General features: G+C 39.4%; 1 protein-coding gene across 10 annotated transcripts in view; it reads right to left on the bottom strand.

The window, feature by feature from the left end:
• Nucleotides 1-2,819: 2,819 nt before the first annotated feature.
• nlgn1 (neuroligin 1) overlaps nucleotides 2,820-13,845 on the bottom strand; it is a 335,026-nt gene continuing 324,000 nt past the window's right edge. For 8 of the 10 annotated variants that reach the window (XM_077203052.1, XM_077203056.1, XM_077203060.1 and 5 more), the window contains 3 exons: nucleotides 9,542-9,754; nucleotides 7,605-8,394; nucleotides 2,820-6,900 (listed from right to left, as the gene is read on the bottom strand). In XM_077203052.1, the coding sequence (XP_077059167.1) occupies nucleotides 6,066-6,900; nucleotides 7,605-8,394; nucleotides 9,542-9,754 (1,838 nt within the window). In that variant the 3' untranslated portion in view covers nucleotides 2,820-6,065. The remainder of the gene's footprint in view (nucleotides 6,901-7,604; nucleotides 8,395-9,541; nucleotides 9,755-13,845) is intronic. The other 2 variants (XM_077203057.1, XM_077203061.1) reach the window with 1 other exon arrangement.

The following is a 13,845-nucleotide window of genomic DNA, read 5'->3' as shown; positions in this document are numbered from 1 at the left end:
CCAAACAATTCTGCTGGAGATTACAGTGAACATGTAAATTGTAATTAAATTTAACAAACTGCAGAAGAACAGAGGCTCTTATGAATGATTCAGAAGCACACGGTTGGCATTCTAAAAGCCAGAGATACTACTGTGTGCATTCATCACCGTGCTTTAATTTACTACTCATACTAATTAGTACAGGTGACAAGCATATACTTTTAGTTTAGTTTTAAATACTTGTGGCCTACCCATGGGCATGAAAGACAATGCTTTTTCAAACTTATGAGATTGGGATGAAATAGGCTCCAGTTTTGTCCCTTTTAATTAATCTAACTTAACTGAATATATATCAGACATATAATCACAATAATTATGTTTTACAGCAATTAAGGTACAAACCAAATAAAAAGAATCCTGTCAGATTCACTGAAACAAAATTACCAGACTTTCCTGGTTTGGAGTGACATTTCATTAAGGTCATGACTAGATGGATAAACAAGTAAAAAAAACACGATCATATTTATTAACGGAATGAGAAATGCGTGTGGTGGTCCAAGCACACGCAAAGGTCTGACAAGGGCTTTTTTTTCCTTCTTTTTTTTTTTTTTTTGTGGGGCAAAAATATTTGGGTTAACCTTTTTGGTTATTATTTTAGAAAAGCTATCAAGAAGTTCTTCACCCTGAATACTTGACATCCTCCAGTGTCACAGCCGCGAACATTTGTAATTATACCCTAACAAAACAATGTGATGATGTGTTAATCAGGAGAGAGCCGTCCAGACAACCTTGTTTAAATACACTGTGATTATCAAAGGTCATAAAACTCTTGGAGACAGAGAAAATTAGAGAAACGGCTGATCAAACAGAACAAGGAAATGAAAGCGGTTATCAGAGGTAAACTGTTTGATGTTTGAAAAATACATCATGATGGGAAATGGCGAAGTGCTGTAGGCAAGGGTTGAAATTACTCTAAAAGGTCCTGTGAGTGCCCTTCGCCGCAAACTTTTTGAGTTAAAGTAATTTGTGGCATGATGAACTCGTTCCTATCTCAATAGTGCTTCAAATTCGCATTGTCAGTAAGAGTTGTCAGTAATTTTTAAGGCTATCATATGTTAATAATTTGAATTTAATATCTTCTAACCACAGAGAATTTCACAAATGTAAAAATGCCTATAAGAGTCTCTAATCAGTGTATTTAAATTTTGAGATCAGTTGATTGGTGGACTGATGCAATGCTGCATAATAATAAAGACGAAAGGCAAATCAATTCAACCTTGTATTCAAAATGTCCCTAAAGCACCAACTATTTCTCTGTAAACTCCAATTATCAAGGCTATAAATCTCTTTCAATTCATTAAATTCATGTTGATGCTCAACATTGTGTGTCCAGGGTTTGCATAAAAAGCTTCTAACATCTCTCAGTATCTATTGAATAGTTATTATGAATTTTGAAAGAGTCTACCTTTTTAATTCTGAAGTTGGTAACTTTTAGGGTGCTTTTACATCTGTAGTCCGGTTAATTTGGTCCGGACCAAGGGTAAAAAAAATTAAACGTTGCATTTTTCAGCCATTTTGGTTCCTTTTCACACCACACTGATTGCTCTGGTCCGAATCAGTTGATGAGTTGGTGAAAAGAACCAAAATGCAGTCACGTGATGTCTTTGAACGTATTTCCTAAACTGCTCTTCGTTTGGTCAGAATTAACGTGAAGGAAAATTCCAACATAACTCCCGGAAGTAAACAAAGAGAGGAGGAAAAGCCAGCAGACAACACGCCGCTTTTGTAGCCAAGTCAAATTATGGAGAGGCGACTGCGCGGGCTGATTGTATCCCTGGTCATCATATACTACATAGTTTGAATACACCACTTTAGGCAAACTATACATTTCGAGAATGACTACGGCAGCTGGTTTAGTCCAAAAATGTGCAGTTCTTCAGGCAGTTGGGTCTTTTTGAGGTCGGGTCACGTTCTCACCACTCCAGTGTTCGTTTTAAAGTGTACTGAAACCACCTCTTCAAGGAGGTCTCAGTACGCTTGTTTGGTCAGCTTTTGGTGCGCACCCGAGTGTGATTGCTGTATTCACACCTGCCCAAGCAAACCACACCAAAATGGGACAACGAACTCTAGTGCGATTCAACCGAACTAAATGTGGCAGGTTTGAATAAAAATGTTACCTAAATTAAAGCTTACGTATAATCATTCAAATAATCATTTTGCTTTAAAATGCAAAAAACTCTTCAAAACTTTTAAAGTCCATACATTCTCACTCATTAGACCATGAAAGTTTGCCAGTTTGGAAGTCCTGATAGCGCCCTTAATTTGTCACACAAGATCACACGATTGCTAATGAGAAAAAGACGCCCTATCGTTACACCAGAGATCTGAACATGAAATAAGGAAATGAAGAAAAGAAATGTCCTGATTTTCCCTCCTAAGTAAACCGAGATACAGTCAAACAGACTGAAACATTCAAGATTTCTGAAATAAAAGGATTTGCTCATGCAGTACATCTGGATAAGAATTTTGTTGGTATGTAAGTTTTAGGCAACATTAACTAGACAGGGTAACTGTGCCAATGTAACAGTTCTGTAGTGGGTGCCTTCCTCCACGATTGTGTTTGCATGGGGCGAATACAGTAAACGGTTGTGCCACTTTTATGCATGGTATTACAGATTTCACTACGGTCTTCTTTTGCAGATTTCACTACTGTTGAATTAAAAATGTTTAAAGCAATTTACCTGAATAACAAACACCACACAATGCAACATTGACAGGCAAAAGTTTGGACATGATACAACCATTTAGGCAAACGAGTGGTAAAGAAAGACCAATGTAAGTTGAGCTTGATAAAATCATTTATTGTGCTCCAGAAGATTAAATCCTATTTAACCAGAAAGAAAGACAAAATGACAAATAATCTACATCACAACAACCCTCTGTAGTTCTCAACAGCCATTTTTATCTTCTTTCAAGGTCAGCCAGTAGAAAATAAACAAATAATGAAATTTGGTTGCTGTTTGTAAGAAAATGGCCCTCAGTCTTGCATTACATTCAGTTACAAGGCTTGTCCTGGCATGTGTGTATGTGAACATATGTGCATGTGTGTGAAGAAACATACTGAGCTGTGGATCTTACCAATTACAGATGAATCCTATCTCTCTCCTTGGTAAATGTGCATGCACAAGTTGAATCCTCCGCGCACCCCACCGGTGTACGGTTCATTAAATTTTAATATCGTTCAAAGGAGCTTCCTTTGCAGGGGTACACATGGGCAGGCTGACTTTACATATGCATACCTGCAAATGAGGATTGGCATACAGAAAAGTGATGCTCTCTCTGCCCTGTTTGTACTGAACAAGGTTGTCACAGGTGAAGGCAGAACAGAGAGGATAAGCCCAGAGGAGATTGTGTCCTGAATGGGAACATGTTGTTGGGGACAGAGTGTGTCACAAGTTGGCTGATCAGGAGAAGAGCAGCACGATTCTTTCAATCTTGTTCCCTTTCTTGGCTTCCCTCGTCCCTCATTAGTCCTCTGCCTCCAGCTATTCACCAGGGCCCAGGTATTCACTCTGTTTTATCCTTTTCCACACCAACTATTAATTAATTACCTTAATATGTGAAAGGCTGTGCTGCTAGTAAAATGATATCTAATGTATTCGCTTTGGTCATTACTCCATTTCCATCTCCATGTAATTTTGTTGAAAGCAAACACGGCCAATCAGAACATATTTGATATTTCATATTTAATATTCAGCAATGTGGAGCAGGATTTTAAAAGTCAACGTCAAAATGTCCTGTCATGGTCAAGAATATAAACTCTGATTTACAGCACACGAAAAGGATAGTTTTTACTGTGTGTCACTTTATTGTGTCGCATCTGGTTAGGACACAGCATTAGCATGGACTAGTTGACCAAGAGAGTTTGCACAAAAGCAAAGAGCAGGGCCTGATCTGGGAGAACCAAATCATCAATCTATTTCCGTTTTTTCTATATTTATATGCTACATGCTGAGAAAAAAAGAGTAGAAGTTTTCCTTTCACTGATGTTGGAGTTCAATCAAATTTACCATGAGTAAAAAGGATTCACAAGAAATCTAAACTGTCACCACAGGAACTGTCACACTGAAGTGACTACCCACAAAAAGGGAACAATGGGTTAGCACCCCAGGCCATTTTAGCATGTAGTATGTAATGTAACGAGGCTCTGAGCAAATTAATCATGAATGTTTCTTAATTCTCTTTCTCTAGCTAGCTTCAATGGCCTCTTAATATCAGAAGGCCCCGTAACAGACTCTCTCATCAGTTGTCCTCCTGTCTTTAGTCAGGGATTCATTGGCGTTGATAATTAGCATATAGCATGATACGTAACAAGGCTTTGAGAAAAGTAAAATAATCAAGGATGGATAAAACTAGCAATTACTGAGAGATTTACAGGTGAAACTGGCTTTTAGCACAAAGGCTTATGACGTTGAGCACTTATCTCTGGGTAATAACTGACAAAAGTTTTACTTTCTTTTCAAGTTTCTCCATTTGTCTTTCTCTTTTCTTTCTTTCTATAGCTAGCTTTAAGCAGTATGATCAAGGGCTTCGTAACATCAGAAGCCCCCCTAATACACTCTTTCATCAGGGGCCCTACTGTATCCAGTGAGGGATTAATTCAAGATGATCGTTCAGGGGATTCACAGAAAGTTCTGGATGAGGGGATACCAACGCAAGTCTCGAAGTTGTACAGAATAAATCCCTGCGTTGGTCACTGGTTGTTCAAAGCTGCATGGGGGACTGCTTCATAAAGCACCGAAAATAAAGAAATGAGAATCAAACATTACAGGTAAGAAATTTTCTAAGATAGGGTGGTTTGACTATTAGCAACTTAAAAAAAAAAACCAGTGTATTATAACCAAGACCAATGAGCAAATCAAAAAGTACATTAATGTCCCACACATGGGAGCTCAAACAGGAAGTGATTCACCACTATCAAAAAGTTTTACCAACACACATGTACAAAACTAGTCGTTATAACCAGGTTCACTCGAGCTATTTGCAAACGCAATCTAGTTAGCGTATCCCCACCCCTTCCGGTCACCATCTCCAGAACCCACAATGTCCGCCCCCGTAAGCATATTCCAATTCCTCCCGTGAGCCAATCAGAGCAGTATTTCCTTAAACAAATCCAAACGGGGAAGAAAATGATTTTTTTTTGTTTTAAATAATGACTTAATCAGCAGAACAGCCACCAAGCAGATAAATTGTCATGCGTGTCGTGCTAAAAATATCCAGCCTCCCTTTGAGTCCACCAGTTTCAGTATAGACAGCACTTGTGTGATGAAGCTGTATCTGCCAGGAAGCCAATAAATTCCCCGCTACGCTCTTGAGGCAGACTCCTCAGTATCAGCGCCCCCAGCCAGGGCTTAAAGAGCATGGGTGCTTTGTGTACATATCTAGATATGTAAATAGGTCCTATACAATAAAATTGTTCCCCCAAAAATAAATTGACAAAAAGAATTCAAAGACATTCTGTGAATGTCTCTATTGTGCATATTCTTGAGGATTTCTCATTCTCTCCTTTTTCCCCGTAGTATTCCACATTCTCCACCAGAAGGAGAACGCATGCCTAAATTAGGTAAGCAGCATCTCCCGTCTGCTCTGAAGAGAGTAATCTACAATCCAGTGCCCCGGGAAAACAATATGTTTCCTTTTGTTTACATAGGGCCTCCCACACGTCATCTCTTCTGTGCTTCCGTCGTTTCCTCTCCGGGTAACCGACTCAAACCATTCCTCAAAGAATCCCAGACTGATAGTTGTTTCCAGGAAATGGCCCTGGTTTTGTCACAATATAAGGGTAAAAAATCATCTCTGTTTGTTTTTCATTACATCAGAAATAGTTTTTTTTTGTCTCTTTTTGTTCACGCCATTAATATAAAATGATAGTTTTGATCTCTAGGAACAAAAGCATTGTTATTTCCTGTTCCTCCGAGCACCTGGAGTAAAGATATTCCTCAACTCAGTGCCATCACCTCCGTCCATTGTCACACTCGTACTCCACATCTGCGGGAGTGTATGTGTGTGAGAACGTGTGTGTGTGGCTATACTCTAGTGGTGGAGTGTGAATGAGGGTGTGGATGGGGCAGGGTGTTATTCTGTCCACTGGAGTAACTGTTGAAAGGGTGTAAGGAGGTGAGGCCTGGCATGCTGTTGGGTATCATAGTTATGGTGTTGGGGGTCATAAGAGGGATGTCGTCCGGTGAACGGCGCATGGCAAGCGTGTAATCGGGTGGGCAGGCAGTTCTCAGGACCACCTCGTGCGGGTGCATAGCCTCCCGGCACTCCCGCTCCAAATCGCTGTGTTTCATTTGTAGAGACATGATCTCCTCTTCTTGCGTATGGGGTAGCTCATTGGCTGTGGTCCTCTGTGGGCTGCAACGCCGGTGGACCTCATGCCTTCGCTTGTCCTTCTTGTAGTAGAGTGCGGCAAAAGCCAAAATGTTGAGGAAGAGCAACGAAGCACCAACGGCGATGGTGACGCTTAGTTCGGTCGAGTAGTCCCGCTGGTCCACTAGGAAAGGTTGGTTTTGGTTCTGGTTGTGGCTGTCCTGTGTTTCGGTGGGAAACGGCGTAGGGTAGGGTCTCTTGGTGTTAACTGGGATCTTCTTTGGTGTACGTGGAGTGACCTCGGGTGGAGGCAACTTCGTGGTGGTGGAAATGATCTGGGTGACCTCATTGAGGCTATGGAGATGAGGTACCAGCTCCAGCCATAAGTTGACTTTATTGGCACGGTAATGTTCCTTGACACGGGGCTTCAAGCCAATGTGCAGGTATAGTTGGTCCTTTTGGTTGTAACGCATCCAGGCCACCTCCTCAAAGCGATTAGGCTTGGTGTGGATGAACTTGGTGTCCTGTGGAACTGGCTGGTTGGGGTCACTGAAAGGTAAAAGGAAGATTTCAGTACTCCCCACAAAAAAGATAATTTCTACAATTCCTCTTTCAGAATTGCACATGGAAATTCACTCCATAAGACAAATATCACACAAACCATTACAGTCAAGTCTTAGGGGAGTGCCTAGAGACCCCTAATATTCTCTCAGTGCACATTAGGGTTTCCTGACAACAGCACCTGCTTTTAAAATTAACGAGAATATATATGAGAGAAGAAATTACACATTTGCACACAAATTGATTTGTTGTCCTCGCTTGAGATGATTATATGTCTAGGCAGCAATGTCATATAAACACTAAACTCACTCTAAGTGATCATCAGCATTACTTTATTCACTGCATTACACCTAAATTGAAGCAAACTAAATTGCTGTTGCGTAAAAAGCAGTTGCATAAATTTAATGTAGCATAACCTTGGGAATCTTAACAAGTATTTGTGAGTGAGAATGCATTAGCAAATAATTAAGCAATGATTAAATCTTAGGAACCATGTAGCACTGTTTCCTGGTAACAACAAGGTATTGTACCTTAATAGCAAATTCAATTTCTGAATTATGAGATGTTTGTGTTGGTGGTCTTACAACAAAACAAATTTGCATTCAAAATCACCTCTAAATCCTAATTAATAACCGTATTGTTGGCCTCAAGTAAATTGATTAGAAATAATTCCCTGTTGCCTAGAGACTTACCCAGTCTTGGCGAAATTGGTCCAGTAGGTCATTACCACTGCACTAAGCATCACATCATTTTTGGAGAAGTTGCAGGGGAAGAGCTCAGTTGGACCTATCATGGGCAGCCCGAAAACATACGGGATCTCATCGCCATGTGCCGCATCAGCCCAGGGTGGGACCTGCTCCGTCTGGCAGTGATGGTAGAAGGCATAGAAATAAGTAGGCGAGCCAAAACTGGAGTGGAGGTCTGCTGTGGCCACAGCTGGAGCCACCCACTGATGATCTGTGAAGAGTGCCAGCAGGCTCTTTCTTCTGGTCTCTGAGTTGTGGCGGTCAGACCAGTCAGTGTACATAAATTTAATGGTCTCACGAAGGATGTCCTTCCCCTCAGGGTAACCATATAAATCATCCACAAAACTTGACACGGCATAGTCAAAATCGTTGGCTTGAACACCATTCTCATTGTCCACAATGGGTTCCACAAACTTCAACCCCTCGCCTTGGTTGACGCCAAGCATAATGTCATAGTTGAGGAACTCCCCTTGCTCCATAAGGATCTGGGGGTCATCGGGAATTACATCACCATCTATGACAGGCCCAAAAGCGATGTGGTAGCGGGCAGGCTGGATGTCCTGCTCCAATAGTTCTTTGTAGTGTTTTTTCTGTAGGCACTCTACCATATCCACCGTATCTTTGAGGTTGCACCCCACCTTCTTGGCCAGCATGCGGGCATACTTGGCCGGCTGAAAACTTACAGCCCAGCTGGACAAGGCTGTGCCACTTTGGGCTATGGCCCTTTGGAAAAGACCTGTACAGGAAAAACAAAACAGAATCACAAAGAGAAAAATCACTGCATACCACAGTAGGGTTCAAACGTCTGAGACCACTAATGACCACGTGTTTATATTTATTTAAAACAACATTTTTCTTTACAAATTATATTAGTGTAAAATATTTTTATAACATTTTACATAGTCAAGAAATAGTTAAGAATTTGAAATGAAACTAAATGAAATTGTGTAATTTTAAGCGGGATTTGTGACTATTTCAAGAATTTTGATTACAGCGCATTAACAGTGAATAGCTTTTTGAACCCTGTAAACCCCTTTCACCTATAGACGTCAAGAATTGACCCATACCATTGAAGAGAAGCAGATATCATGCACAAATGTAAAGACAAAAAAGACAGTGAGTGAGCAAGAGAGAAAGTGTGTGCTTGTGATAAAGACAGAAAGAAAGAGCAAGAGAGAGGAAAATTGAGTTACTCTGTTACCATGACAACCACTGGGATCTCAGTCTTAACAGTGCAGTTATGAGAAAAAAACATGATCTTTCTAAAGAAGACAAAAACTATAAAAACACACATGGAAATGAAATGGAGATAAGGGGATGTTTCAGTTCGCAATCCAACGAAATGGTGACAATTTTGGATGAACAGACAAATATATTTGTGAATGGATACACTGCTAAAATTTTAAAAGAAAAGGAAAATATATGAAATATACAAAAATTATTCAAGATTAGGCAGTGCACGGTTTGCCTCAGGGCAAAGCTATCGCATGGCACACTGAAGTCTCTTCCAAAAGTGTCTCTGGGTTCATTTGAATGATAGTGACAACCTTAAAGCAGGGCTGTGCCAGGAGACCTCTTCACAAAGCAATCTTCCAAGCAGAGAGACTCAAAATGGAATTAATGTATTTACCCTTTTTGTGCCTATGGAAGGTGAATGGGGTATTTGGACAGTGTGCTCATGGCGTGCCTGGTGATGTGTATGGACAAAAAACTAAATAAAGATGGGAACATGAAACAACCCAGGGAAATATAATTTCCATAAACAAGTGTTATCATATATATATATATATATATATATATATATATATATATATGAGTACATAACACAAACAGCTTTAGCATGCAGACAAAAATTGTCAAAAGTTAAAACCTCTGCATTGTACCTTTGGTTGAATTGCTCCAACGGTTACCTTCAGAATAATGGGAAAGAGTCAGCAGGTTGACAAAGGAGGCCCCTGCCCCAGATCCAAAAACAGTAATGCGTAAAGGGTCACCCCCAAAGAATGCAATGTTTTCACTCGTCCAGCGCAGGGCCTGAATTTGATCAAGAAGTCCATAGTTTCCCTTGGCTGCCTGGTCTCCTGTGCTCAAAAAACCTGCAGAAAGAAGAAATAATCGAATCAGTGTATGTATGCATTGCTGTTCAACTTCAAAGCCATAAAAGGATCGAAAGCTATTGAAATATTCAAAAGCAAAATGCAGTTGAAAATATGTCAGAGAAATAAAAAATAAAACTTCCAAATGCTTTTTTGTTTTTACATCCATGAAATGTTATCACACTTTTAAACCTCAGGAGAGCTTATGTAAACAGTTTTTAATAGTTTTTTTTTCTTTTCTAGTAGCCTATATCACAATTGGCTCCTTCTCCCCTGGAAGCAGCACAGTCAATAGTTTTTGGTTGAATGAGAATTATTTTATAGACTATTTTGGGCCTATTAAAAAAAAAAGTACAAATTAAATTATATCAAATAAACAGAATTTAAGGAGTTCAAGCTCTGTTCCAAAAACCTAGAGAGCGCCCTATGTAGTTTACATTTTAGTGGACTATAGAAATATACCTTTATTTGGTCAAATTCTAAGTCATTACATATATCATTTGCAGAGTAGGCAATCCCAAAATGCACATGTGACAAACTCTGAAAAAATCTAAGCTAGAGGATGAAGTAAGATGAATATGGAAGTAAAATAATAACAAATGTTTTTGAAACAAAAAAAGCTTGTTGAATTGCACTTCTTGAAAAACTATGCATTGCATTAACCCTGCTTGCATTTTAATGCATTCTATTTTTAGGGTTTGCATTTATATGGGCTGATATTCAGCATGGTTGTATATTTAAGCTGTGAATATTTTGATTCAAAACATTTCACACACGTTTTCACTATTAAAAATTCAATAATCCATAATCACCTTTCAGGTTTCACTTCCAGAATATTAATTCTGTTTAAAAATACAACCTATCGTCTAATATTCGACAGGCAATTTTCGGTCCATTTTATTTCGCTTTACAAATTCACTTCCACAAATTCAGTGGTTCAAAATCGACAGAAAATTCAACTTTTGACATCCGAAAATGGCAGGAATTTCAGAGGATTGCCGATTGATAATCTCCATAGCTGTTAGTCGCCTCACCAGCAGGGGGTGCAAGCGGCTGTTGACGAAGAAAACCAAAGAGGAGCGGATTTACAGAAATTGAGCAAGAGGTAAGTATTTGTATTATATATATATATATATATATATATATATATATATGGAAAAGCTGATAAGTCACAAAAGCTGTGTTAACATGTCTTCAGAGTTAGTTTGTACATGTAAGCAGCTTTCTCTACCGTGAATGAGATTATAATGTTATTTCCCAATGCTGATGTACAGATAAAACGTTAAATCTGAAGTAACGTTAGTAGACATATATTTCTCTCGGTTGTTTAGTTTTCTCAACTTTTTCGCTGTGCTGCAGAACTGGGGATTCCCTCAATAAGTTACCTCATATTCGATATTCGCACATTTAGGGACCATCTCTAAAGTTACAAACGAAAAGAAAAGAATGACTGGCAGTCATAAAACCAACTGTAAATTGTTCATGTAGGTGTCAAGCATGATCAAGCGTGCCGCACAAGTGCTGAAAAGTGAAGTCAAAGCACCTTGATCGCCCCCCGGTGGCTGGTCCCAGTTTAACTCATTAAGCCCGCCTCCCCATGAAGTCTAATAGACGCGATAGAAACTAAACAATCAAATTACACTTCAAATACATTTTTTTCAAAAAAATGTTGCTGTCATTTTAGGTAGTTTTTATCATGCTGATTTAAGTTTAAGTGTTCGTTTTTTAAAATAAGTTTGATCTTGGTTCGTAATGCAATGCTATAAAAATGGGAATGTGACGTCATGATTGACAGCTGTGTGATTGACAGCTTCTATGAGCGTAGTGGTCACTGAGGCACCAAAATAAATTTTTTTGGATTTTCGGGAGGAGATTGGAGCTTCAACTTGAATTTCTACATGTCTATAACTGTTTATTTAACACAGTAAACTTTGTACTAACCGTTTCTGCGGGAGTGAGGGCGGGACCTTGATATCGCGGGTTTACTTCCTGTTCACTACTGCCCAGACACGGGTCCCGCATTCTCTACTGAAGCAGGTCCCAAATCTGCACAAGATGTCTGCGTCATATTAGGACTTTGGCGGCTTCAAGTTTCACCAATGGAAGAGAGTGAAGGGGCGTCGTCCATCTTTTTTACAGTCTATGGGCATACATACACGTCATAGTTGGGGGCGTGGTCGGCGTGGGGGAAAACACAGCGAACATCGTGTATTTGAATGGGTACGATTTTGTACCTATTTGCAATAGGGTACGATTGCCCATATTTAATTAAAAACTGGGTCAATGACCCGACCAAATCACCGGAGGTGTCATTTCCAGACATATTTTGCTATCTGGTTGGATCTCCAGGTAAGACATCGCGGTAGCTACCGGTAACATTAGCCTATAACTCAATCATATGTTGCATACAATAACTCCATAAAACCTTGTCACTTACCAATTGTACGTATGCTTCACACCAAACTATTAATCCTTTTGTAAAACGGTGATCAGTAGTACGAGGTTGCCGAGGGACTGTGCTGACAGTGATCCCTAACTCACAGACTGCAGTCTGTATTGAGTGTAGACCGTAGCGATTGGCCTATCAAGCGAGCCTTCAGCTGATAACGCAAATGTGAATGAGACATCCCTTATGAAAAACAACTATAGGAATCTTGTAGTATTTTAGGACAAAATATTATAGTAATCCTATAGGAATACTATAGTATTTTGGGACATACTATAGAAGTACTATAGAGGTATTACAGAACATCACATTACACTACTATTTATTGCTTGTAGCCATTTTGACCTCCTTTCCGGTTCTGTGTGTTTATTAGGAAGGATGTAGAACTTCAATTCATAATTTGTTTGTTTATTGGCGGTACAGAAAACGACACAGCACCTCTTCGGCATGATTGTCGCGTGTATTTCAATGAGCGCCAAGGCAATGTTTTCCCCCACGGGCTAAATTCACATCACGTGACGGGGCGTTCCCAGACCAACCGACTGTATCTATGATGCACACTTTTTAGATAGTTGATATTAAAATAAATATGATACAATTTGGTAGGCCTACTGAAAAAAATATCAATATTTACACATGATTTGTCAGTTTATTTTATTAAATATCAAAAATCTGCTGATATTCCTGCCGTTCCTGGATGTCAAATGTTGAATTTTCTGTCGAATTTGAACCACTGAATTTGTGGAAGCGAATTTGTGAAGCGAAATAACATGGACCGGAAATTGTCTGTCGATTATCATAGGTTGTATTTGTAAACAGAATGGATTATTGAATTTTTAATAATGAAAATGTGTGTGAAATATGTTGAAATGAAATATACACAGCAAAAAAATAAACAAATAAACCATGTTGAGTTTCAGCCCATAAAAATGCAAGTCCTAAATATACAATGCATTAAAATGCAAGCAGGGTTAATGCAATGCATATTTTTTCAAGAAGCTTTTTTGTTTCAAAAACAATTGGCATTATTTTACTTCCATAGATGAATGGCAATTACAAACTCATTCAAACTATAAACAAGATTTGAAAAAATAAATCTGATTAGAAGTACAGTAATTTACCCAATACTCCTGTATGCTATTATTTTAGCTTATTGTTATGTTAGCTTTGCAACATGCTAACAGCAAACTCCACTGAACTCAGTAGTGAGTAGACACGCATGTGTGCTTTGTGTGAGGAATGCTATTTGAATGGCATATAGAGTACATTGCAACATGAAAAACCTTCCCAAATCAAGTCAGTTGCAAGGTTTTGTTTCAGTTAGGATGCTGCCTTAGAGAGTAGTTGCCTAGGCACTAGACAACAAGGCAACTCACTATGTTTATTATTATTTTACTGTATGCTAGCAGTGTAGTTAACGTCCCGGGTTACGTATGTAACCCTAGTTCCCCGAAGGGACGGACGCTGCGTGAAATCGCAGTGGGAACGCCCTCAGCGTGACGCGTCTGAAGCATGAATGAAATCAGTCAATGGAGAGAATGAGCGTACGGCGAGTGACGTCATCGACCAGGAAGCTATAAATATCCCCTGAGTACACAACACGACAGCTTAAAAGTTACTGAAGCAGCGACCCAAGGGGATGCCG

Source organism: Siphateles boraxobius, unplaced genomic scaffold, assembly GCF_051911475.1.
Source record: "Siphateles boraxobius isolate OS27281-9 unplaced genomic scaffold, OSU_SipBor_1 5, whole genome shotgun sequence".
Taxonomy (NCBI): domain Eukaryota; kingdom Metazoa; phylum Chordata; class Actinopteri; order Cypriniformes; family Leuciscidae; genus Siphateles; species Siphateles boraxobius.
Note: the sequence above shows the minus strand (reverse complement) of the source record. Positions and strands in the feature narration are given on the sequence as shown.